Here is a 27,154-nt window from a genome sequence, read left to right on the forward strand (position 1 = left end):
AACATCTTTTGGACACAGTCTATTCATAGAAGAAGACATCATTATTGACAGTGCTGATATTGTAGTTACTAATTTCTGGCACCATTCTTCAAAGATCTCCTTTAATGTTTCTGATGTTATAACATTTTGTGCGCTTTGTAAGTCCCAGTGTTAACTGACATCAAGAACAGGCTTGTAGTTTGTTTGTTTTTTCCTTCTGCTTAGAAACTTTAGTCTCCTCTAGTGTCCAATTTCTAAAATCATAAAGTAACATCTTTATTATGGCTTACAATAGCCAGGATAGCCAAAATAAGTCTGTTTCCCATTGGAAGCTATTTATTTTTTATAGTTAATTCCAAAATCTTATAGGAAAAACCAATATTCCACATATATCTGGACCCTTAATCCATTTATAACTTTCTTAGATCAAATTCTTATTTAGCCTTTTTGCTGTTTATTTCAAATTCTTTAAGTTCTTAAGCTTATAAATTATTTTTCTTTTGTTCAGAGTGGAAGATAAACTCACCCAATGACTTGTCATTCCAAAAGTCTCTAATAGCTTTAAGATAGTTAATAGACAATTTCTGAAAATGATTAGAAAGTGAGGCTTGAGAATGTAGAATCCTTTAAAAGGCTCTGTTGCAGTTGTGAGGAAGATGGCTAATCCCTTCATCTCCTGAAGCTCAAACCCACAGAAAACCACTGTCCTGCAGTCTCCTCATGTCCAGAGCACATATTGGCAATGTCCCATCCTCTCCTTATTTGGAGAGGTTCGAAGGAACCGGTCCACTCACTGGTTCCTTGGTCTTTGCTGCAGCTGTTGGCTCTGATTTCACAGAGACATCTTCAGTTCCAATGCTCCCCTGGAAGTCAATGATCACCCTTCTTCTAACCACGGTTTCAGTTTTGTTGGCAGCATTCAGATAAAGATCAATGCAGCAATATGAATCATAAATTATAGGCCAAATTAAGTTTTTCCTGTATATGAGCTACTACTTCCTATTGTTTACTACATTTTTTAAAAAAAAATCTTGGAGACAATCGCTTACTGAGTAATTGTGTGGACATGATTTAGTGTCAGAAAATTATTTTTCTTCATTGTCAATTGTGAGTCAGGATGAGGTATCATCAATAAGCCCAAATTTAAAATGAAATGTTGACCTGAAGCTTGTTCTTGGAAAGTCTATTTGGAGGCCTGCCCCCCTCCTCCAAAAAATCAGCATGGTCCTGGCTATTTTTGTTATTGTTCCATCAATAAGGCATGGAAATTCTGTTCTCCCCACACAAGAACCACCACGATTTTCTATCATTTGACTACAAACTTATAACAAATCTATGCGTATATTCATACCCAGTTTCACCTGAATTTTTCAAAGGGTTATATTTTCCTTAGTATATATTAGTATATATTTTTCTCTAATATGTGCACTTTTTGCAAACAGATTTACACTGTAAAAAGCTTTGTATGGGTATTTCCTCTATATGTACATCATTTGTTTTTCATTTATTTTATGCATATTTTCTTGAATTGGAAATAACGTCATAACATTTTGAAAAGGACATAATTTGTTATGCATATGTGGTTCATCTATTTACTCTGGAAATCCAAAGCTGGTATATTGGTATACATATTCTACTTTAATATTTTGTAGAGTTATTCAACCCACTGTTATGGTGCTCCCATCATACTTAATTGCTCATTATACATTTTACCCAAGCATTTAAACATACCTTAATAACTAATTACTTTTGGAATGTCTTTTCTTAAAGAAACTTAAAGGTTTAGTGGCTGCTGGTTTTGCAAATGCTGACCTCATACAGTTGTTTGAATGTTTTTAAACCACTATTTTATAATTGTTTTAAATTTTGTTTGATGAAGGTGGTATATGTTATATCATATTATGTAAGACATAGTGGGAGAATTATATCCCCAGAAGTGGCAAATATGTATGGAAATGGGCTTAGTGGTTATAACATTAGGGGGTCTTTAAACCACACTTAGAAGCTAATATTTCCAAAGAACACTGAAATCAGTTGAATAAAACATGACTTCGGTTCTCATGTGAATGTGCTTTCAAGTTTATTAGCTCTGACTCCAAGGGGAGACTTCTCTGAAGTCCCATTCCATTACCTTGATCAACAATTCAAACATTTAGAAAAAAATGCACCAAATATTTATTTTTCTCTTTTTTAAAAATGAAAAAAAAAATACTGATACAGAGTAGGCAAAAGAGCTTGTCATATTGTGCTGGAAAAAATGTAGAAACAGGTGAAGAGTTTATTCTAAATATGTATTTGAGCATTTGGTCAAACCCAAAGCAATTGAAAGATGAAAGGAGATGTGTGTGCATATTCATTGTGGTTTTCCCAAAGTGAAAACATATCACATGCTGTTATGCCAACTTATTATTTAAAAAAAAAAAAACCAACCCTGATCCTACCATCTACTATGAACAGATTTCTTCAGGTAGAAGGAAGAACAAGACCAAAGGAATGACAGGCACTTTGTGGGAGGAATACTTTACCTATCTGAAAAGGGCAGGAAGAGAATAAAGTTATTACATGTCCCTGTGAGAATCTATCAAAGCCAGTAGTTTTATGACTTACAATGATAATACAGACTTGTGATTGTTAAGGATACACTCTTGAAATCAGAACATTCCCAATTTTGTACTGTTTGTCCTGCACAGAAGGCATTAATTAAAGAGCATGAGTAAAACCCTAATGGAGCAGAGCAAAAGCTGCCACTTTTCCCTCAATATCAACCAGATGCTGATAGCAAACTCATGAACATCACTTCCCCAAAATGGCCATCTAGATGCCGATGGCAACTCACCCAGGAAATGTTTATCTTCAGGAACAGTTACTTCTGTATCTGATTATGGAGTATTTTTACACTTTTTCCAACTTAGCAGGCATCAGTCATTTCTCTGCAGCTATTGACATTGATTAGAATGGGTAATGTAGAGTCTATTATGGAGACGAAAACAGCAGTTATGCAGTACTGTAGGACACTGGAAGATTCCTTGCAGTTACCCTTTTCCATTTTTTGGAAAAAGTTTGTGTGGGTAGGTGGATTCACTGAGTTTGGTGATACTATGAACTAAACTGTGCTTTATTTTGCAGACAGGACAGAAATGTGTTTGTATGTGTACACATTGCTGTGCTTCACAGGTAGCATTACTAATACTATTAAAATTGTGTAAATGCAAAGACTACTAGTACAGTGTTGGTTTGGGCTTGTTTGTTGAGCTTTGGGGCTTTTAAGCTTTTGAAATAAATTTTAAAATGCCAAGCTTGAGGACTTGTTTTCAATTGGCAGTGAGCAAGTCCTACTGTATTTGTCTACAATCTGTTGTCTGACTTTTACTGACTCAGCTGTAGCTTTGTGTGATTGTTTATTTTGTTCTGTGAGCTTTTCAGAAGGAGTTTTGCTGCTTCCCCCCCACTTTTGAATGCGATAAAGTTCTATATATTAATTCAAGAGTTAAAACAGCACAGCAGCAAAGGAACTGCCTTTTTAATATTTGTTTTATATAGTGACATACATACATACATACATACATATCAAGGAATATAATTGAACTGGCCAGGTTTTTTCCCAGGATCATGGTGAACCTGATGCTGTTAAATTGTTTAATTGCTAAATAAGTACAAATAATGCTGACGATAACAACCAACTAATTTGTGCTAATATGTTGACTGAGCATGTCAGGAAACTGAAAGATTCCTCTTGAGGGCCAAAGTATTGGCCTTTTTGCTAACTGTTTTAAAATCTTTTTCTAAAGATAAGATCACCTTCTTGAACAATTGTCATTAATATGGTGTCCAATATGAGAATAAACAGCTATCCCACCTATTCTTGTAGCAAGGTATAAAACAAGAGAACAAAGTTTTGTCTTGAATTCCCATTGTTTATTATGACCATTACTTCAAATGTTCCAAGTTTTGTTCCATAGAATACAGAATATTCAAGCTGTTTTGAGTCTTCTTCTGATAATGTGTAACCAGCTGTTTTGGTTGTTTTGAATGGGACTATTTATCTTAGGCTTCAAACAAAACATGTTTTCTGTTTTGTATGCATATCTTCAGTCATGATGGTATGGGGTCTGGAAACTAAATTCTATGGGGAAAAGTTGAAAGTGTACAAAAAAGTTTGAGGGCAGACATGATAGGCATTCTTAAATGCATGAGGTTCTATTATACAGAAGAATGAACGGAACTGTTTTGTTGTTATTATTGCTCTATATAATGTTATGTAATCTTTTTTTCTGGCTGAGGATTCTACTTTGTATCTGAAGGGAGGACAGGACAAAAACACCAAATATATTTAATTAACTTTTAATGAATTAAAATTTAATACTGAGCTGGCCCTAAAGTTTTTCCAGGTTCTAAATGACACTGAGTACCTGCAGAGAAGGAAAAGGCTCATCTCTGAACAAGCTATTAATCCTGTGATTAGAAGACATTTAACCTTGTAAACGGGCTAAAATTGCCACCTGCATTTCTTTGTCTGTATTGCTGCTCTGTTTCAGTAAACCTGAATATTGTCTATACCTCTCCAGGTGGTTCAGTAAATATCAACTGAGTTTCCGCACATTCTATTTACGACATTTATAAGTTCTTAGCAATATGAGAAACCTTTTGGAATCACTCTGTGTTCCATTTTTGTGTCTTTTTCTTCTTGGAACACAACCAGCTTTCCAACTTGGTCTGTACATATTCTACGTATGTTCAAAGCAGTTTTAAAATGAAATACTTGCATCAAAAACCAAGTTATCCCCTGAACTCTCATAAAAAAATTGAAGGCATTATAGTCTTTAAACTTATCTCCCTTTGTTTTTTATTGCTGCTGTGCACAAACCGTTTAATGAGCGATGCATGGCGTTAAAATAAAGGAACTTAACTGTATGTTCTTTGAAGTTCTGCTGATTTCAATAAACCTCTGTTCTAAGCAAATATACTTGAAACTGCTGATTATGAGTTCAAACACATTTTATTAAAACTAGTGCACAGGATATGGGATGTATGGCATGAAATCTCTGGTGCCAGTGGCTGGGCTAGAATAAAACAATGAAATATTCATAAACTATCCAACATAAAGAGATAAGAAAGTGGGGGGGGGAAGCAAAAACAAAACATAACACAAATAAATCCACCTCATGGCTCAAACAGATTATTTTTCTTTCCAGAAGCCATTCTAAATACCTTTAAAGAGAGATCTGCCCAAGGAAATCCATAGAGAAACCCACATTTTTAACACAGTTGAGCTTCTTTAAAATAAGGAAGAAGAGAGTGATATAAACAGAACAAAGTAGGTCTACCATAATCAATGCTTTAAATTACATTTGCACAAAGAAATGCTTTAAAGACATTTAAATAAATGGTTCCTTTACTCGTTTGTATATGTTCTTATCAGCCCTTTGAGGTAGGCAGGTCAAGAAGAAGATTCCAGGAATACTTCTTTATTATTGTAGGGTACAATAACAGAAGATTGAAAGCCTGTCCAAATTTCTCTCTATCTGATCTTACACTTACAAAATGAAGGCGGGTTTATTTTGAGTTTCTTTCTTACATAGCTTCTGGACTGTGTAATCACTTCTCCGCTTTTCTTGCATACCCTCCCCAAGGTCATCTCTACATTCCTGTAGGGTTCCTGATGAAAAGGAGGTTTTGTCAATTAGCTATGCATTTTGTATTTGTGATCTATAAGCAATATTATATTAAAAAGCAGTCTCTGCTGAGAGACTCCCGATAATTCCATCGGTGCTTTGTCCACAGTATATGGAAGACATTTGCGATAGTTTTCTTCTGGGCTGCTTTTTTGACTTTTCAGGCTACCCACATTCCTGAGATTTTCTGGTGGTTTCCTTTCCAAGTATTAACCAAGGCCAACCCAGATTAATTTTAACAAGATCAGTCAAGTGTTAGAAGAAGTATTATTGCAACAATTATTATTGAACTAAATCAGCCCTTTTTCCTTTCAGTGTTAACATTCAAAATTCTTGAGAATATAGAAGTATAATTTTATAATCTTAGATGACGTTTGTCCTAGATTTATTGACTAAAGTCACAATCCCTACTTCTGTATTATTTTATTCTACCAACAAAGTCAAATTAGTTCAACATATGTTAAAAAAAAGAAAAGAAAAGAAACATAAATGTGAAGTATTCCCTCATGCCCATGAGACATTTCAAAAGTGAGAAGCTGTGTTTTCAAGGACATACTAAATGAGGTCCTTAAAGTTCAGTGCTGTGTATAAGCTAATAGTAAATACAAGTTTGTCTCTCGCACTGAAGGACACAAGCAACTTATAAAAAATGTTGCAGCTGTTGTACATTTACTTTTCTCTAAACCATTGTTTCAACAATTAGACTCATTCTTGCTATTTTATGAAAATTATTCTTATAAGTAATCATGTGCAAAAGTTTTTGTTTCGTTTTAAAAAAGCAGCCATCTGGTGTTCATATTACATAAATGTTGCAACTGTCTTTTTTCTTGGTAGTACATGTCATTTTATTTTCAAACTGATGTTCCTAAAAAAATCTGAAAAACTTCCTTGGAATTGGAACTGAAGAATAATTGTCATGTATTTTCTGAAGCTTACAAGGAAAAAACAATATCAGCTTTTTGCCAGTATTTTTGCTAATATACACTATTCTTGCAAATCAAGGTTTATTTGCATAAAGTAAATTATCAATTACTTCTATAGTCTCATACCATTTAAAAGAAAATCAGAATCCAAAATATTAAATTAAAAAAATCTATTTTGCAGTCATCTGAACCGGTAGCTTTTGATAGGCTTATGGGTTCTATAAACCTTCTAAAGAGTGGTCTGTGCTAGTGACCATCACAATATCCTGTGATAATGAATTCTAATGAGTTCATTATTTATTTTTCCAGCCCTGCTGGCAATAATTGTATTAAATATGCCTGGAGCCAAACAGCACACTGACCTTTGGAGGTTTTTTTAAAGGTATACAGAATATTAATCCAGATCAGGATTTAAAGCTCCTTCAGCAATTTCATCGCTAAAATCCATCTCTCAATGCAACAGTTTAAAAAAGAAAAAAGCCAAACTGTCATCAATAGAGACTTTCCAACTTCTTCCAAGTTTCCTCCAAGTTTGGGTAGATGGGTAAGAGAGGAAACTGAATATTGAGATGGGGTAGAAATCTAAGTCTCTGTGTCATGGTTTTGATCCAGACTGTGCTTTCATATCCTTAGTTTAGTGTAAAAGGAACCCCATAAAAGGTTCAACTGCCTGCTAGGTAATTAATAAGATATAGTGTACCTTTAACTGTGAATTTTATTGTTTTAATATTCCTTATGTACTGAAGTGACATTATTTCTCTTTGTAAAATTAAATTTTGTTACTTTCAGGGAGAAAAGATAGATAATCTGAAACTTTTCTTACTTCATTTGTAAATAGCCCCCTGACTTAAAACAACCACTATTTTTAACAGACCTTCAGAAGTGCTTTTTGCCAATTAACATAAAAATAAACTGTAAGAATTTGTCTATGAGATACTCCTTAGTTGCCATGGGAACAACCCTTCAGGAGTCTGTTGCAGTAATAATCTAATAAGGCTGGTTAGCAATGCATTCATGGTTGCATTCACAGTAACACATAATGTGGTATCAAGGGATTTCTATAGGTATATACAAAGACAAAAACTAGACTTGTGCATTCATTGAAAATTATTTGGAAGCATAGCACAGGAATCCACTAATTAAAGTTGAGACTTCTAATGCATTGGCATCTTTTTTTTCAGGCTCATGAAGAAGCTTCAAAAAGTGTTGTGCTTGAATGACTGGCAGAGAAGTGCTGTGCTCCTGAGTTCCAAGACACTTTTTGGGAATCATTATTGAAGAGTGCATTGAATCAAGGGCCAAACAAGTTCTGCAGTGGGGCAGATTCAATAATTGCATACACATTCCTCTTCTTTTGAATTGTATGGCAATTGCCAAAGTGGCAAATTCAAGGAATGATAGAAGGCCATGAAGCTGAAGGATGGGAGAATGAAGCTGAGGCTTTTTTTCACAGCTTCACAGCTAAAACAACCTTTTGCCCCTAACCTCAGACAAAGATGATGGCCCTTCCTATTCCACATACATAATCTGGCTGGATTGGCATTTGATAGCATGGCTTTTTCCTCCATACCTAAAAGCAGCAGGATAATTCTGAGTGCTTAGGCCATATTATATGACAAAGGAGAACATCTGGGGAGCTAAGAAGGAACAGCCCAAGGGCAGCTGCAATTGCTTCCCCACAATTGATTGCTTGAGTAGTTCTTGCACTTGGCTGGTCGTGTTCTCTCTTTAGGGTTCATGTACTGACCAGTTTTATACTAGTAAGACATTTCAGCCATAATAAAGAGATCTATCTTTCTTTTTTCAACCCAGAGTTCTCACTTGAGGCACAAATGACAAAGCTCAGATTATCCTACTTTGAACACATTATGCAAAGACCTAGCTTCCTAGGGAAGGCTGTAATGCTGGGAAAGGTGGAAGGAAAGAGAAGAAGAGGATGAACAGCAGCAAGGACTCAGTTACACTGGTGATAGGGTTTCTGTTGGAAGAGCTGAAGGACCACAGTAGGGACAGATCATCATGGAGACAATCAGTGTGGTTGCTAAGAGTCGACAACAACTTAATGGCACATAATCAATCTTTCTTTTTAAATATACTGTATTATTAAATCTGGGTGCAAGGTATCCATGCATTACAAACTTTCTTCTAAGAATCTTTCAATATAAGGTATTTATGATAAATAGGTTCTAGTCAGACTGAACTTCCTGACATATTCTAGCCTATCAAGTTGGTGAGTTTTCAGCCTTGGCTTCTTTCTGCCCAAAGAAAATAGAAGGTGCTTTTTATGTCACAGAATATAAAACTTGACAAATCCTATACCAATCTCAAAATACACAGTGTAGTTGTGACACTGCGTTGTCTTTTGGGAGTGAAAGCTTTAGCTGAGAAATTCCCTTATTCAATCAGTAAAGCCAAATCCTACATTCCCTTTATACCAATATATTTATTGGTATAAAGGGAATGTAGGAAAAAGAAAAGAAGGCAACAAACACACATGCAGAATTCCAAATGAAATCAGTACAGCTAGCCTAGCTAAACTAGTTAATTATTATCTACTTTCCTGACAATTTGGGTTTCAGCTAATTTGTATTTTGCAAGAGAATAAATAGCAGGAAGTCATCTGGTCTCCCATTTAGAAAATCTGATAGCTTGCCTCTCCCTCCTCTTTTTCTCCCTCTTTTTGAACACTATCTTCACTTTTATATAATGTGCAGGATATCTAAAAAACAGCTCCTTCCAGCAGACTGACTGTTGCTTAGTCCAATAAAAGAAAATGCTCTGCCTGTGAGGTTATGGGTCTAGCCACTCAGAAGTTATCTAGTGAGTAAACCTGCCCTCCCAATAACTCTTGGTGGAATGATAAAGAAAGTCTCCATTTTTTACCAGTTGTGTTGTTGTATGAATGGGATTACATGGGTGAGACTGGGACATTTTTTTTAATCCATTGAATCATATCCAATTCTTGGATACTCCATGGAAAAGTCCCTGCAGTTTTCTTGGCAAGGTTTTTTGGAAGTGGTTTGCCATTGTTGCCATTGCCACCTTCTTAGGGCTGAGAGAAAGTGACTGGCCCAAGGTCACCCAGCTGGCTTCATGCCCAAGGCATGAAGAATTCATGTCTCCCAATTCCTAGCCTGATGCCTTAACCACTACACCAAACTGGCTCTCCAATTCCATGTATTCAGGGCTTCAGCATGCAGTCAATTTACTGCATGTTTTATGAGGTAGGTTTGGGTCACATCAAAACTTAAGGGCTTATAATACCATTACATTAGAAGAATTGCTGGATTCTCTATGAAGGTGTTAGGATAATTAACAAGTTAATGGTCCATAATGACTCAGAAAAGTAGAAGTTAATGCAAAATATTATTCCTCCCTTTCTACCTCATATCTAAAAATGATGTAATCTAGGTGTCTATGAAGAAAAACTGGGGAGAATTCAAGACTGCAGAAATATAGAAATCCAATGTAGACTTTGCAAAAATCTTGGGGATCTTCCTCCCCTGGAGACAAATGAGATATGGGGAGCAGTGGATAAGATAGCAGAGCTATCTTTAAACATGCCTCCAAAATACACAGCAAAAACAAAAGTAAAAAGTAAAGGAAACCAAGAAACAGAAGAAGGAAAAAAAAGAAGGGTCTGGAACCTCCTAATTTGATGCATATATATTCAAAGTCAAAATATAAATATTTTATTTAGCCATTTGGATTATCTTGTTACCTATTTCAAAACTTTTTTCCAGACACTACTGGGGAATTTTAACTGGAGATTTTTAGCAACAGACATTGTCAGCACAGAAAATGATTTCACTGTGCATGTCTCATGTAATAGTGACTCCAACCTACATATAAAATGCTATCATAACAGTGATAGGAGCATAAGAAAATGAGTATCCTGCTACAATAAGGAAGATCTTCATATAATAGCACTCCTGTGTATTAGTTCCATTCTTACTTCAGAAATTACATGTGCGGCTTCCATGCTTGTCTGTATCATGAGGCACATGTAATATATGGGCACATGTAATATATGGATCTAAGTAAACAATTAATTAGAATGCAGTTCCACAGTTTCATACATCTGGCAGCGTAGTTGAGAACATGCATCTTGGACTACCATTTTAAGATAGAGCTCTGCCAAAAAAAACCTTCCACATTTCCTTACATTTAGTGGGAAAGAGGCAGATTTTGAAATTGTTTTTCACCTATTTTCAAATAAATTATCTTTGAGGACACTGTGGGATTTTTTTATACTAACGAAGATGTAAGCTAACAGAGGGATTAGTATATGTCTTCCACTTCCAAATGTATATCCTGTAAGAATTGTCGTTTTCAGACTTTGGAAGCACAGGGATCCAGGAAGGCTGCAGACTGACTGATGATGATAGATTTGCTACATTATTTTATTTACAGTTTGTCTTTTGACTCAAGGGACTGCTCAACACATGATGGCTAACAAAGATAAATAAACAAACAAACAAACAAACAACCCCCCCCTCAAAGCTGAAATATAATTTCAACTTTGAGGAGGACTGCAACTTGGTTTTAAGAAAGAGTGCTTGATATTGCATGTCAGACAGATCTGAGCACTAGAGGCAATCTACATGGGTGGGTTCCTTTCTGGAAAACATAGATTAAACTATATGTTTAATCTGGTTTGCTCAGCGCACTGTAGAGCCTTCTTTTGGGCCTGCTTTAATGTTCTACTCTTGGCAGTACTGGATGGGAGGCTTCACAAAATCCCATTTAATGAGGGAAATTGTTCCTGTGGCCAGAATTAACCTGAGACATTAGTTCAGGTATTTATTTACTGCCCTTTCTCTGAGAACTTGCATGCTGGTAAACCTATACCACCTCCAAGGAGAGATCAAGCTTTTATTGAAGGAGAAGGAATTTATTTCCTTCTGTCAGACTGGAACCCTGCTATTATAAACAGAGTTGCCAAGTTCTTATCAGCAGCTATAGCCATAAGAAGGCTTAAGGTGTCCTAGTTTTGGAATGATATAATGAAGTCCTTTTATTATTTTATCTTAATTTTATCTCTTTTGTTTTGTTTTGCTTCGTTTTATTTCATTTACTTTTGTTTACTTCTTATACATGTAAATGTTAATTGGCAGGTCTATATGGTGGTTTTATTGCTCATTTATATTTGAGCCTGCTTTCATGGGTTGTTTTACTGCAGTACCTTCTTTGTTGGTCATTGACTGCAAATACATACATACATACATACATACATACAACAGCTGGATTACTGGCAAAGTTTATCATTTTTGTTTATTTAAACTGTGAAACTTTGAAAAGACATATTCATAAAAATTGAATAGGAATAAGTTTCCTATTAGTAAAAGGAAGATATAAATATGTAAAATAATTTTTAAAAACCTTCCATCTATATTCATTTTCCTGTGCTGTCAAGTGTCACGCTGAAAGTCCAAATCCTGGTGACGGTTTTCTATCTTGATAAACCACTATCCAGCTCACCACAGTAATCAATGCGTTGAAAATGGCTGAACTTAATGATGCAGAAAATAGCAGCAAAACAGGTTTGCTTTCAACTTATCATTAAACTAATACAATGATCATATATGCATGAGATGACCAAGCTGTCACTGAATTCCTATACTTTGCATTTCATTAAGGGCATCATCTGACTAATTGAGAGTTTCCTTATTGACTTTACTGGGAAATGATACAGTCACTAAGGAGATGTACAAAGAAAGTTACTTTTTCATATGTCATCTTTCTGGCAGTCAGGGTCATACAGAATTTAAACCAAGAATAAAAATGAAGTAAGGAAATAAAATGTTAAAGAGTGCTTAAGAGGTCAAATTATATATGTGACAACTAAATTTCTCATAAAACAAACTCAGTGAGTTTTTAAATTTCAATTTGTAAAATGACTCAAAGTTCTCAAGTGTGCAGTTCAGGCTAAAGAACAAGGAGTTGCCATGGAGATATAACTATTCCTTTCCAGAATGAAGGATTCTTCAAGACCAAACCTCACCATGAACTCCAAACACTGTTGTTTGCCTTCATCCATGGGCTTTGTTTTATGATATATCAAATCAATACATTCCACACCTATACCAAAAACAAATGCACATTGCTTAAACAGCTACAGACTCCTGGAAGCTCTGGTTACTGAAAGAGCCCTATCTGAATGGAGAGGTCACATCAAGAGCATGCTGAGGAGAGAACACAACGAATACAAACCTTGTTCAGTACAGTTTAGCACATCTTGTTTATGCTTTCTTGAAGGGGTGAACACTACGCTCGACCTATTTGCTGGAATTAACCATGAATCTAGGAGGCCATATGGATTTGCCAGATGGCCTGATATAATTTAATGACATTTATTCTAACTATGAAGTAAGTGATAAACATAATTAACATTCCTTTAGCTCCTTACTGGATGTCTTTTATTAGTTTCATTTTTTTTCAAACATTGAAAGGTAAGTTAATACCTTGTTACGGAAACACAGATGCCTGCTAATTACCTCGGGAGGTTGAATGCTTCTGAAGCGGAGATCCTTTGCTAGATTCTTACTTACCCAACGACCCCACTGTGAAGATTAATAGGCAAAGCACTAAATCATAATGAGTGTGTCAAACCTCAAATGTTTTTCAGGTTCTCTTAATTAGCATTAAGAGATACAGAGTGTGCCCACAACATTTCCAATATATCTGTCCTGCTTTGCCATAAATAAGGTATCTTGCGCCATATGTGCTTCCTGCTTTATTCCAAGCTATAGTACATCAAATGGTTGAAATCAAACAATCAGATTTAGATTTTAAAAAAAAGTCTCACAAAGGAATAGTTCTCATTATTTTAATAGTTTACCTATTTCATCTTCTGCCAGTGATTGTTTAACGGCTTTATTTCACAGGGAGCTATTTTGTGGTAACTATGACTTCAAAGAATGTTTACCTTTGGTGAACTTACCTGCTGTTAGCAGTTAAAATCACATGAGTCCGGCAAGATAACAAAAGAACTTTACACAGCTTAATTGTGCTACACTTCCTATTTTGCATGTACAATATAGAAGGTACTTCAAACTTCATTTGTGAGATGTAGAATTTATTTTGAACAGAATGCTCAAAATAAATGTCTGCACTGCTAACTATAATGTGAATTTCCAAAGAAGAATTATCCTAGTATTTTCAAGATGTTTAGGTATCTTAAGAGACATAAAAACATTCTAATACTCTCCAGCAGTAAATCAAGGGACAGCATTAACTTTCCCCATCAAAATCACAATTTATTGTGTGAAGTGAAAATTATCAAAGTGAATAGTCAAGATTTAATTTCCACAGCCAATATAAACTACTAAATAAAAAGACATATTACTTTAGCTGCAATGGTATTTTCCACATCAGGGAAAAAAAATGGATTCTGATCCCCTTCTATGTAAATACAGCAGCTTTTGGGACTTTCCCAGGTAAAGATTGGTGGGAAACTGGATAAAGACAGATAAAGAGATGGAATGGGAGATCTGATGTCAAGCTGCCTTTCTGAGCTTAAAGCCTTATCTCCTTCATTGAAATAAAGATTCCACAAACTTCTAATGCTTCTTTGATGCTCTACAAAGAGCCATAGAGTATCCTAAGTGATGTCCTGATATCCTGTTTTCCATTTATCCATTGTTGGATGGTTTACTTTACCTGCATGGGTGATTTTCCCATTCTTGTTAGACCCCTTTCTTAACCTTTCTCCCCCAACAAAAACAGTGCTTTCAAATCTGAAGTTCACCAGACTTCAAAACTCAGAATGTTTTCTGATATTTTGATTCTTTCTAACAAATGTACTATGTGGTTTAAATGTGGATTGATATTTATTTTTTCCAGACAGATCCACATTTTTCCTGCTTTGTGTTTCTCACATAATCAAAGAAGTTATTGATAGGGTTGAAAAAGAGTGGGAAAAGGCACCAGCTGTTCTCCCAAACAGCACAAGTCAGAAACAAATCTCTACATTTAATGGAGGCTGTTTCTGGGTAAGTGGGTATAGGATTACAGTCTTAAAGAGTGTATTTTTCTTTTTCCAAATTGTGGACTACATTGGGCCTTTGAGTAGTATGATAGAGGCCATACTCCCTAAAGTAGATGAGATTAATGCAGATAATTGATATTTTGGTCATATTTAAACTGCAATTAGGTGGTAACTTTTACAAGCTTTTTGAGACACACAGCCATAGCATTTGGGAGATGGAGCCCCATAGCCTGGTGGCCTTGGGTTGTGCACCACAAAATCTCATAACAGAATTTTGCTTTGTTTAGTAAGACCAAACAGCAGACCAAAAAAAAAAAAAAAAGCTTTTCCGGTACCTCCTGCATACATAACAGCCAACATGATTGATGATATCCAAGCTATCTCGCTATATGATGTGCCAAAGATCTCTTGTATCTCTTTGAAGAACACTGTGATGGCTTTAGGGAATGCATAGGAAAATCCAATGGAGATGAAAGCTCCAAAGACCACGATCCAACCCCATCCTCCATCAGGGGGAGCACATTGCGTTGCTGTCGTTGAAGGTGGCATTTCTTTTTTTTTTCTGGTAACTATGCTGTAGGGAGAAATAAAATGTTGATATTGTGTTTTAAACAGCTGCCTTCCTCTTTAGCATACAGTCACTGAAAATTAAATATATTACTAATTTCAAAAGCTGTTATCTCCCAACACAGGAACTGGCGATACATTGTTATGTTGCTGTGGATGATTTAGTACAACTACCCATCTATAATAGCCAAAGATGCCTTTTGAAGTGGACGAATTTTGGCAACAGCTATCTGAAGATCCTTGTTAGGTAGGATGTGACTTTTGCAGGTCATTGATCCACACCACCAAGATTCTATTTAGCAATTAATCACAGGTGATAAAGGGACCTGCTTTATCCTGCTAGTACCAATCTGCCTAGATTATTTCTGGCAAAGTATGTTTGGCTTATTCAATAGGAGAATATGATCTATATCTGATATGAGTAGATAATATATTCTACCATCTCAGCCATGACTTTCTGTTTTATTTTAAAAGTACCCTTTATTTTAAAGGTAATGATCAAACACAAATTATTTCAAACAATACTATATTAAGCTACTATGCAAGATCAATTAATAGGAATGTCCAAGTGTACTTGCTGAGCCATTAATAAACTGTTATACTATTGCATTATTATGAAATCCAGGGCAGCAATAAAATGTATTTATACAAGCAAATAACTAAATGCCATCAAAAGCCATGGAAAGCCTGGCTTCACACATCACACTTTAGGGCTATGCAATGTTTTGTATTTGAAGGAAGATAAGTGATTTGGAATGCACATGGACATCAGTCAGCCTCAGACCAGAGAACCACATTGTGATTCTTTGGTTTTGGCTCAGAATGATGTGGAACTCCAACTGTTGTAGTTTACAACCATGGCCAATGTCTGGAAGTTCTTATGAATAGAACATGATGACATGATTAACAAAGGAAGGAAGGCTAAACAAAGTATAGCTTATTTTGGTGTTTGTGAACCAAGTTGCTATGTTCTTATGAAATGGGAGTATATGTCCATGTTACTTTCATAACTTAAATAATTTTTAAGTTTCGTTACATAATTTACCAAATCTCTTGAGAAAATATCAATACACACAAATTTTCTATGCAGGCGAGTATTCATAAGCAGCTTTTGGAAATCACCATGACTTGTGGAAGCATGTTACCTCATGATTATTTAAAATGGAAAATAATTTACAACATAATTAAATCTGAAGATACTTGTCTCTACTGTTCTGTTTTTCATGTCAGTAATATTCAAGTTACTCAACAATGATTAATATATGGTTTTAGTACAAGGTGCCATTTAGCCTAGGTGATGATATCACAAAAATAGTTGGTGGTTTCTATGGTGTCCATATAATATATGCACAAAGCTTCTTAGATTTTTGTCATGAAACATGCCTTTTTTTCACCTCAGCTGGTTGTTTTTTGATAAGTGGCACCCTGAACTCACAAGACTTTTACTAGTCAGCTCCACTAGTTTAGCTTGTATTATGAATATGTATAACCACCAGCAAATAATGATAAATACTTTTGAAGTTGGATATACATATTTTAATTTTAATAGCAAAGTCTTCATTTTATATATACATTTTACAAATGTGTTACTGATTTTGCCTTTCAGGATTGATTGTCTGAGACAGAAACTTGAAAGAGTAGAAACAGGAGTTTCATAGTCCCACTATATAAAATATACCTCTTGTTGATTCCAGAATTAGAATGTAACAGTTGCTCAACTATTACTTGACATACACAAGCTTAGCAATTTTACAATAAGGGATATACTTGGAAAGAGAAAAATTAGTCCAATAAATGTATTTATAACATGTTTCCAATAAAATAAATAGGTATTGTATTTTCTCCTTTAGATAGATACCCTAGTACTGTACAGCAAAATCGGTTCTATGTGCCATATTGCACTGAATAGTGCGATATGGCCATAAGAATGTTATTAATGTATAACAGTACAAAATTAATAACAAAACCTATTTTTCTTAGAGATAAATATACAGAACAAATTTTTATTGGATCATTGCCATTGACATTAGGCTGCATTCTCACAGCAGTACAGGGCTATGCAGGTTTTCAAAGGGGCAATTCACTTCCAAGAAGGTTCAAGTAAAACACCCACTAAAGCAATGTGCTTTGTAAAGCAATGTGGCATTCTCATTTCTGAGACTGAAGCTATCCATCCATCCATCCATCCATCCATCCATCTATTGTTGACATTTATATCACTGCCAATCTCCCCCCAAAATGTTACTTTGCATTATTCTCCTTTGTAGCTCCTCTCACCTGTTTGTCCCAGAGCTCCCCACAGGGCTTCCAGTCTGGCCAACTTTGGCAAACACTCTGGGAATCTCTGCTGCATATACCAAAACTGGCCAACCTAGAATCCTCTTTGTACACACCAAAAACCTTTCAGGAAGGATAGCTTTAGTGCATGCTCTGACTGGCATTGGTAGAGAAGGTAAGTGGAGCCATCTCTCCCACTAAAGGCATAAAGTGGTTGAAGGAGACACAAATTGCTTGGTTGAGGTGCATAGTGTTGCATCTTTGCTCCAACAAAGCAGATCATACCATTTTATGGCACTGAAGCAAATTTAAATTTCTTTGAATGTATACCCATCCAGATTTTAATATTGCCTTTAGAAGCCTTTCTTCTGTTACCACCACTTAACGTAGAAGGTATCTATTGGTGGTGACACTCTACTTGTGAAATATCCTCCCTGAAGATAGTTACCTGGTGTGTCCTGTGCTCTTTTCAATACCAGGTAAGCTTTTTTTTAATTCGACTTTTAAAGGCTAGGACATCTTTTTTAAGCACAGAGTTTTGCACCTATATGTAGTGTGTGGGTGGGGTTAGTTTTTTTTTTCTCCCACTTTAGTTTTCTCTTCATGTTAGTGAAGAAATGAGCTGTTATTATTAATACTTTCCCTTTATGCCCAGATCCAGAAGAACAATTGCTAATAATTTCTAATTTCTATACACAGGTGGCAGCATTTTATCATAGAAGTGTTTTCCACATGATTGATGGGCAACAATCAGGGACAGTAACATGAGACCATATATCCAGGAATGTATGGCTAGTTAAGGCACAAAAATCTAAAAAAGCACAGAGACTTCATTCTTTTGATATTCTGATGTTTATTCAATTTAATTATATCAAGGTGGGTTTTTAATTTTTTTTTCAAGTTTGTCTTTCACTGACAGGTACTGTTTTTATCAGATAAAAGAACATCATGGGGAGAACTGACATCTGACAATTTTTTCCTAGGGCCACCAGTGTGAGAATTAAGACTGTCAGGAAAATAACACTGTGTGAATCAGTCTGCTGGAGCATTCACAGAAATCAACTTTTCTATTTCCATACTCCCCTGCAGGCTAATGGGAAAAAAAGAAAATTCCTGTTTCCACTGGTACAGATGATGACTTCCATTTACTAAAAGATCAGAAAGATACCTTGCCTAATGGGAAAATCAAGTCCCCAGTATTAAATAAAATTTTAAGAAGAATAACTGCAAAATCACAAATGGACCACCATTGCATTATTTTATTTGGAAACCTCTGATCCAACAGAACACATGCAGAGGAACAGAGGAAAAGAGCAGGATGTGCAAAACCTTTCTTTTAAAGAATAGAAAAACCACTAATCAACTGTTTGAAGGGCAAAAGAGAGTAGTGAGAATGAATCTCACCCTGTTCCTTATACCAAACAGCAGCTACTGCATGAAAAGACAGGAGGAGGTAATATACACATTTGGGCACATGTTGTTTTGAGCAACTTATAAATACTCATGTTAGCTTCTGTACATACTATATATTGCTCTGAGTCTGTATTATCATGATTGAATACTGTGAACACCAGCTGGATCAGGGCAAATGAATGCAATTTGGATCCAGCTTGAAACTGTGCAAATATATGTAGCAAATGCAATAGGCCCGGTAGACAAAAGCAGGCAGTAATGTATACATATACTCAGCATTTAAAAAGGGAGAAAATGGCAATAACAAGGTCAGGGGAACAGCCATGACAAATAATTCATCTTGATATCATGCACTGTAGATTCTAGTCAATCATGATCAACCTGTTTAGATTGTTCTTCTGCAAATGCTTCATTAATATTCGCTGCTTGCCAAGTGACAAAATCAACTCCTAGTACAATAAATAGCTTGTCAGGAGAAACTAAAAATGCCTAACTCTCTCTCCCATTTTCTTTTGTAATAAAACCTCTGGATTTATTATAAGCTATAGTTCTATTACTCCTAATAGTCCTCCTATAGTTCTATTACTATTATTAATCGGTTACTGGATTTATTATAAACTATAGTTCTATTACTCCAGCAAAGGATCGTTACCTTGTTGTGGTGCTGGAGCTTGAGCACCTCAGTGACGACATGAGCTAAACCATGAAGGGCCACCCAAGACGGGAAGGTCATGACAGAGAGGTCAGACTAAATGCGATCCCTGGGGAAGGTAACAGCAACCCACCCCAGTATTCTTGCCATGAAAACTTAATGGATCAGTACAACCAGAGATATGTTGGCATACCATCAGAAGATGAGACTCTCAGGTTGGACGATGGTCAAAATGCTACTGGGGAGGAACAGAGGATATGTTCAACTAACCCCAGATGTGATGACACAGCTAGTTCTAAGCCGAAGGATGGTTAGCGGCTGATGGTGCTGGTGGTGAACGGCGAATCTTATATTCTGAGGATCAACACACCATTGGAACCTGGAATGTAAGATCTATGAGCCAGGGCAAATTGGATGTGGTTATTGGCGAGATGTCAAGATTACAGATTGACATTTTGGGTGTCAGTGAACTGAAATGGACTGGAATGGGCCACTTCACATCAAATGACCACCAGATCCACTACTGTGGACAAAAGGACTACAGAAGAAACAGAGTAGCCTTCATAATTAATAGTAAAATGGCTAAAGCAGTGCTTAGATACAATCCAAGAAATGATAGAATGATCTCCATTCAAATTCAGGGTAAGCCATTTAACATCACAGTGATCCAAATATGCGCCCCAACTACAGATGCTGAAGAAGCTGATGTAAATCAGTTCTGTGAGGATACGCAGCATGTTCTGGACAATACACCAAAAAGAGATGTTACTTTCATTACAGGAGACTGGGATGCTAAGGTGCACAGTCAAATGACACCTGGAATTACAGGTAAGCATGGCCTGGGAGAACAAAATGAAGCGGGACATAGCCTGATAAAATTTTGCCAAGACAACTCACTTTGCATAACAAACACTCTCTTCCAACAACCTAAGAGATGGCTTTATACATGGACTTCATCAGATGGACAACACCAAAATCAGATTGACTACATCCTTTGCAGCCAAATGTGGTGGACATCTATACAGTCAGCAAAAACAAGACCTGGATCTGACTGTAGTTCAGATCACAAACTTCTTATTGCACAATTTAGGATCAGACTCAAGAGATTAGGGAAGACCCACAGATCAATTAGATATGAGCTCACTAATATTCCTAATGAATATGCAGTGGAGGAGAAGAATAGATTTAAGGGACTAGATTTAGTAGTTAGCGTCCTGGAAGAACTATGGACAGAAGTTCGCAACATTGTTCAGGAGGGGGCAGCAAAATACACCCCAAAGAAAAAGAAGACCAAGAAGGCAAAATGGCTGTCTGCTGAGACACTCGAAGTAGCCCAAGAAAGAAGGAAAGCAAAGGCAACAGTGATAGGGGGAGATATGCCCAATTAAATGCAAAATTCCAGAGGTTAGCCAGAAGAGATAAGGAATTATTTTTAAACAAGCAATGTGCGGAATTGGAAGAAGACAATAGAATAGGAAGGATAGAGACCTCTTCCAGAAAATTAGAAACATCAGAGGTAAATTCCAGGCAAAAATGGGTATGATCAAAAACAAAGATGGAACTAACAGAAGAAGCAGAAGAGATCAAGAAAAGGTGGCAAGAATATACCGAAGACCTGTATAGGAAGGATAACAATATCGGGGATAGCTTTGATGGTGTGTTCAGTGAGTTAGAGCCAGATATCCTGAAGAGTGACGTTGACTGGGCCTTAAGAAGCATTGCTAGTATCAAGGGAGCAGGAGATGACAGTCTCAGCTGAACTGCTTAAAATCTTGCAAGATGATGCTGTCAAGGTGATGCATGCCATATGCCAGCAAATTCGGAAAACGCAAGAATGGCCATCAGATTGGAAAACATCCACTTATATCCCCATACCAAAAAAAAAAGAAATACTAAAGAATGTTCAAACTATCGAACAGTGGCACTCATTTCACATGCCAGTAAGGTAATGCTCAAGATCCTGCAAGGTAGACTTCAGCAGTTCATGGAGCGAGAATTGCCAGATGTACAAGCTGGATTTAGAAAAGGCAGAGGAACTAGGGACCAAATTGCCAATATCCGCTGGATAATGGAAAAAGCCAGGAGTTTCAGAAAAACATCTATTTCTGTTTTATTGACTATTCTAAAGCCTTTGACTGTGTGGACCATAACAAATTGTGGCAAGTTCTTAGTGGTATGGGGATACCAAGTCATCTTGTCTGCCTCCTGAAGAATCTGTATGACCAAGTAGCAACGTTAAGAACAGACCATGGAACAATGGACTGGTTTAAGATTGGGAAAGGAGTACAGCAAGGTTTTATACTCTCACCCTACCTATTCAACTTGTATGCAGAACACATCATGCGACGTGCTGGGCTTGATGAATCCAAGGCTGGGATTAAAATCACAGGAAGAAACATTAACCTTTTACAGTTCCAGTTCTTGCCTGACAGTAAAACAGAAATTCTGATCCACTTTTTTGTCTATATTAATCATTATAATTGGTCTTTACCAGCATGAATCACATCAACCAGTGCTGTAGCAATGAATCTGCTGGAAAACATTCACAGCAATGTTTAAAGAAAAGACGAACTTTCCAGATTGGTTGAAAAATCTTGACTGACAGACCCCATGAAATAAAACAAAAATTTAAGGGTTAAATTATTAGAAATATCTGAGGTTAGAAAATGAATGCAATGTTTATAGATTATAAAATCACAACCATGAACTTGATGGTGGGATGTTTTACTTGGGGTGATAAACTTTGAACTTAAAAATGAATATATTCCCCTTAAGTCTTGACTGTATAAAACATTCATTTGAAGTATGTATAATCCAGCATCTAGTATTATTTGGCGGTGTGTAGAAGGGGGCAAAGGCAGATGTAAATACACAGAAGTGAAAACATCTGTCTTCCCTCTATTTCCAAATCACTAAATTTACATATTCATACATTTTAACATAGTACTTTCAAATAAAATATGGCTTAATCTGTCTTTGTAAGAAACTGAGCCTTTAAAAAGCAACAAACATTTTTCTTTCTGTTTTTAAGTAAAGCCATTTATATTTACACAGGTCAGCAGAAGCTATCATTAGAGAATACAAAATAAACACTGTCCTAGTCTTTGAGGAACCTCAGAAGAACTCCCCAAAAGTATTATCCAGTTCTGTATTTAATTTTCTACACAGGCCAAATGTAAATGTGGTCGGCATAAACATAATAACCCACTCCTATTGCTATTCCCAACAAATAATATTCAGAACTTGAGTCCCTCTGATCTGGAGGCAGATTATAGCCATCATGTCATGTTGCTGTTGCTAGCCTGATTACCCATAAACTATAGTTCCTAGCAGCTACAGCCAGCCGAGCCAATAACAAGGCATGTTGTAGTCCTCATTCAGCAACATCTGGATTGCCACAAGTTCCACTTATCTAATTTAGACTGGATCATAACCTTAACACAAAATTGGCAAAGGCAGCTTCAATAGTTTATTATAATGGACTCTTCATTATATTGATTCTGAAATATTTCAACCTTGGACTTCAATGTGTTGTCACGTTATTCAATCTATGTTCAATTATTAAAGCTATTTGTGAAAGTGGAGAAATTTAAAGCTGTGAATAGAAATCTATTTTAAGAACCTACTATAGTCTCATAGAACAATGGAACCAGTTTGGTGTAGTGATTAAAAGCACCAGGCTAAAAACCAGGAGACTAGTTTTAGTTCTAGTCCTGTTTTAGGCACCAAGCCTGCTGGGTGGCTTTGGGCCAGTCAATCTCTCTCAGCCCTAGGAAGAAAGCAATGGCCCACCACTTCCAAAAACCTTAGCTGCTGAGCAGTTTTTTTATTATAGTGGGATAGAAGTAAGTTTAATAAATAAAAAAAATTAACAATAACATTGTGTGTGTGTGTGTATGATAAATCTATGCTTATACATTTTTATTGTCACACACATTGATCACATAGAACATTTTATTTTATTGAACAAAATGAACAGTTTAAAAGGTATGAAATGACATGGTGTATGTGGAAAAAGAAAGTTCAGAAAACAGTGATTTTAAGTGTTTAATCCCAAAGTAAAAATATTTAGAAAGATTCAGTCACTATTGTCAAAGTTTAGCATGCATTTTCCAACCTGATCCAAAGCCTCAACAGATGGAGCATCTAGAAGGGCTGATTAATCTTCAAACACATTGATTCCAATTTTGCATAATACCTATTCACACACTGTAGCCCAGTTCACACATCACCTTAAACCATAATGTTCTGTGTTTCAATTTTACTTAGGATGATATATGAACATAGCCAACATTCCTTGTAAGTCATGCCTATGGCTTAGTAGTAAGTATGAACCAGACCACTATAGCTTATTCAACAAACCAGCATAAAACAAGTAATGGTGTAGTGTTATGTGAAGCTCCAGCTATATATACACTTTTTCCATTTTTGGCTGGTCCAGATAGGAAAACATATCAGGGCTTAAAACTCTGGTCACGATGGAGCAACTGTTAATGTTTCATGATTTCCCCCAAACCCATTATTTTGTGAAGGAAACTTTCTCACACTTTTATCTATCAGGAAGTTTGGCAGCAGCACAACTTTAGCAGGAGAGTGACCCCTTCTAGAACTCATGAGATACTATAGTTTAGCTCAGTGTTTCTCAACCTCAGCAACTTTAAGATGTGTAGACTTCAACTCCCAGAATTCCCCAGCCAGCATTGAAGTCTACATATCTTAAAGTTGCTGAGGTTGAGAAACACTGGTTTAGCTTACCAGAATATGAATCCATGAGAGATCTGCCATTGACAGGAACAGAATAAAGAGGGCAGAACTGTATAGAAGATTGTCCTATTAAAATTGGAAAGATTAAGTTTCAAATCTCCATTTAGCTATGGCTTTTGACCAGTTATTATAGCTTTAAGCAGAAGTTCAATTGTTGACATGATGGTAGCAGTAGGTAGGAGATACTGTACACAGAGCCTGGCCTCAGTACCTTTACTTCCCATTTTCAAGTGAAAAATCTAAAGGGAATTTCTCCTTCTGTTCACTTGAACATGAGTAGAAATTCCATTTAAGATGTCCTCTCTCAAAATGGGAAGATCAGAAATTGAGGGATTGTATGACCAGCTTATATTTATGCCTAACTCCTTTTCATACTTTCAGCTGCAAGAAAACAAGGTGAGTTTTTCCATTAGTGCTTGTTCAAACTAATCTACAAAAGTAGGATAGTTGGGAGGATAAAATGGGGCAGAGAAGTAAGTCTGCTGCCACTAACACCTGGGAAGAAAAACAAAAGGTAAATATAACACAAATAAATACATGTGATACATAGTAACATCACATCACATATGGATGTGCAAGCCCAGCTAAGTTTAATGTCTTAACTAATTTGTCCATGTAGATCTGTTGATGTTCTTTCAATTTCATTAATTCTTTATTTCTGTGCTGCCAGTGCAAATGGTTTCTCTGTATTTTCAGAGAATGGAGAGAAATTTGCTATGCAGTTTAAAATGGCCCATTTCACATAGCTACTGTCATGTTCACTGTTTCAATGTGCACTGTACATCGTAACGTTTCACATGCCATGGTACTGACACGCGTTTATGGTGGGAGGGAGCTGCTGTGAAACATTGTGCCAAGCTCTGTATCTATGTTCATTTCAATGGAATGTGTTTGGGTTATGGGCTCTGCTCAAGGACTTTTCCCACGGACCATCAGGAGCTGTTAGGAGCACCTGGGATTGTGAGCCTGAGAAGATTCTACTGGGGGAGGGATCTCGTTTGTACCGAGGGTATTTTAGTTTGCATTTGGTGCGCTTTTTTCCATTCTCAGCTTTCTTTGTGATCCTGCATACTATTCTTTAATGAATCAGATATCTTTATGAACCTGTTCATGAGTCTGATGGTGTTTTAGGATACGCAATCATTACAGCTACCAACAAGTGACAGGCTCATGAAAGGAAGAAAAACCAGCATAGTGAAAGTTACGTGATAGATATTTCTAAATATCTAAGTGGGTTCCTTTTTGAAGAATAAATGTAAGGGGATAAATAGCATAAAAAAAAAAAACCCTGCTTAATAAATGTTGCTGACTTCCATCTGGCAGTAAGTGTAATTCCAGACTAAATTGTTGAATTTTGAATTGATACCATATTTGGTTGCTAATTGTGTCAATCCCACTTATCACTGCAGCATTTCTATTTTAGAAGGTCTTAGTTACTTTTGACAGAACAACATAAACAAGAGAGAGTAGTTTAGATTATATCATTATAAGCAAAACATTCTGTTTATTCCTTTCCATTATTTCCTTAAATACCATGAAATGTGGCTTTTACTCATCGCTATGAGCTTGATCCAGAGTCATCTTGTATTGGGACTTAAGGTAATTCTGTCCCCTGAAACAGGAACATATTCTTCTCAGGTTTTCTGAAAATACCAGTCAATGATTTGTAGTTTTCTATTTTGCCATCATTGTTGAAAAAAATATATACTTCAATATTTGATAGAAAATATACTAAACAAAGTGAAAAACTTCAAAATTCAAACTTAAAGTGTTCTTGAATCAGGCCTTAAAGAATTGATACATAGCAAAAAAAGGAAACTTTTCAAAATATGGTACTCTGAATTTATTGTAGTATAAAAACCATCATTTCTAAATCAGCATGGCTATTAGAAATAAAAGCTATAGTAGTGCAGATTAGGGAATGCTTATTAAGGACACGATCTAGCTATAGGTAATAATTTCTGATTTCAGCATTAGTGCTTGGGCATCAGAAGTAACCAAAAAATGTTTAACTTTGGCAGATTGGTGGCAGTGTTTTAGATTCCAGATTAGCAGAGAAATAGTCAGTTGAATTAATTGCACAATAAACCAAGTGAGTCATATGTACCGGGAAATGCCATAAATCAAAGAAAATATCTGTTGGAACACTGGGCACACAGAACATCTATCTGAATAATGACTTTGTTGTCAGTTTCAGGAGATAAATTTCATCAGATCCATTAACAAAAAAAGCATGAGTCACTTGTGATTGTCAGATACCTGTTTATCTATCACAGCTTAGGTTTCTGTGAAATGTCCACTAAATGTCAAGCTTTGCAGAACCATATTATGACCTGCATGGCATGTGAATTGTTACACCCATGGGCCTGGGCAGATCATTAAATGTAGAGATGAGCTATGCATAGAGAAAGAATAATGATCTTGCCTACCAATCCTGAGACTGGCTAGTTGATCAGATAAACAAGGATGATCAGGAGAGTAGAACCTCGGCCCCATCAAAAGACTATGAAAGCACTGGAATTGCTTAGCTTTGAGAAGATAAATCTGAGGAGGCTTTCTTCTAATATCAAAAAGATGTCATGCAGAAGAAGGTTGACCTGTTCTGTATCACATGCAATTGCAGTGGGAGGAATAGCAAGCTCTCTGGAACAGCGGTCCCCAACTTTTTGGCACCAGGGACTGGTTTTGTGGAAGACAATTTTTCCACAGACCAGGGGGGCAGGGGATGGTTTTCCTTGGATTCACAAGGCACATGTCAGGCACTAGGACTGGAACAGAAACCAGCAGGTTCAGGCAAGGAGCTCTATCCTGGTAACTGTTGGAGGCTTTGGCAGCAGTGCGGATAAAGCTTCGCTCGCTCGCCCCCTGCTCACCTCCTGCTGTGTGGCCCGGTTCCTAACAGGCCACAGACCGATAC

At 36.3% G+C, this 27,154-nt stretch overlaps 1 protein-coding gene across 1 annotated transcript in view; it reads right to left on the reverse strand.

Annotated features, from left to right (window-relative positions):
- Positions 1 to 27,154, reverse strand: part of SLC16A7 (solute carrier family 16 member 7) — a 111,005-nt gene that overhangs the window by 25,926 nt on the left and 57,925 nt on the right. Inside the window, exon 2 of the mRNA XM_063309292.1 lies at positions 14,900 to 15,138. Within this exon, the coding sequence (XP_063165362.1) occupies positions 14,900 to 15,113 (214 nt within the window). The 5' untranslated portion in view covers positions 15,114 to 15,138. The remainder of the gene's footprint in view (positions 1 to 14,899; positions 15,139 to 27,154) is intronic.

The sequence above is a fragment of the Candoia aspera genome, chromosome 7 (assembly GCF_035149785.1).
Source record: "Candoia aspera isolate rCanAsp1 chromosome 7, rCanAsp1.hap2, whole genome shotgun sequence".
NCBI classification, from domain to species: Eukaryota; Metazoa; Chordata; class Lepidosauria; order Squamata; family Boidae; genus Candoia; species Candoia aspera.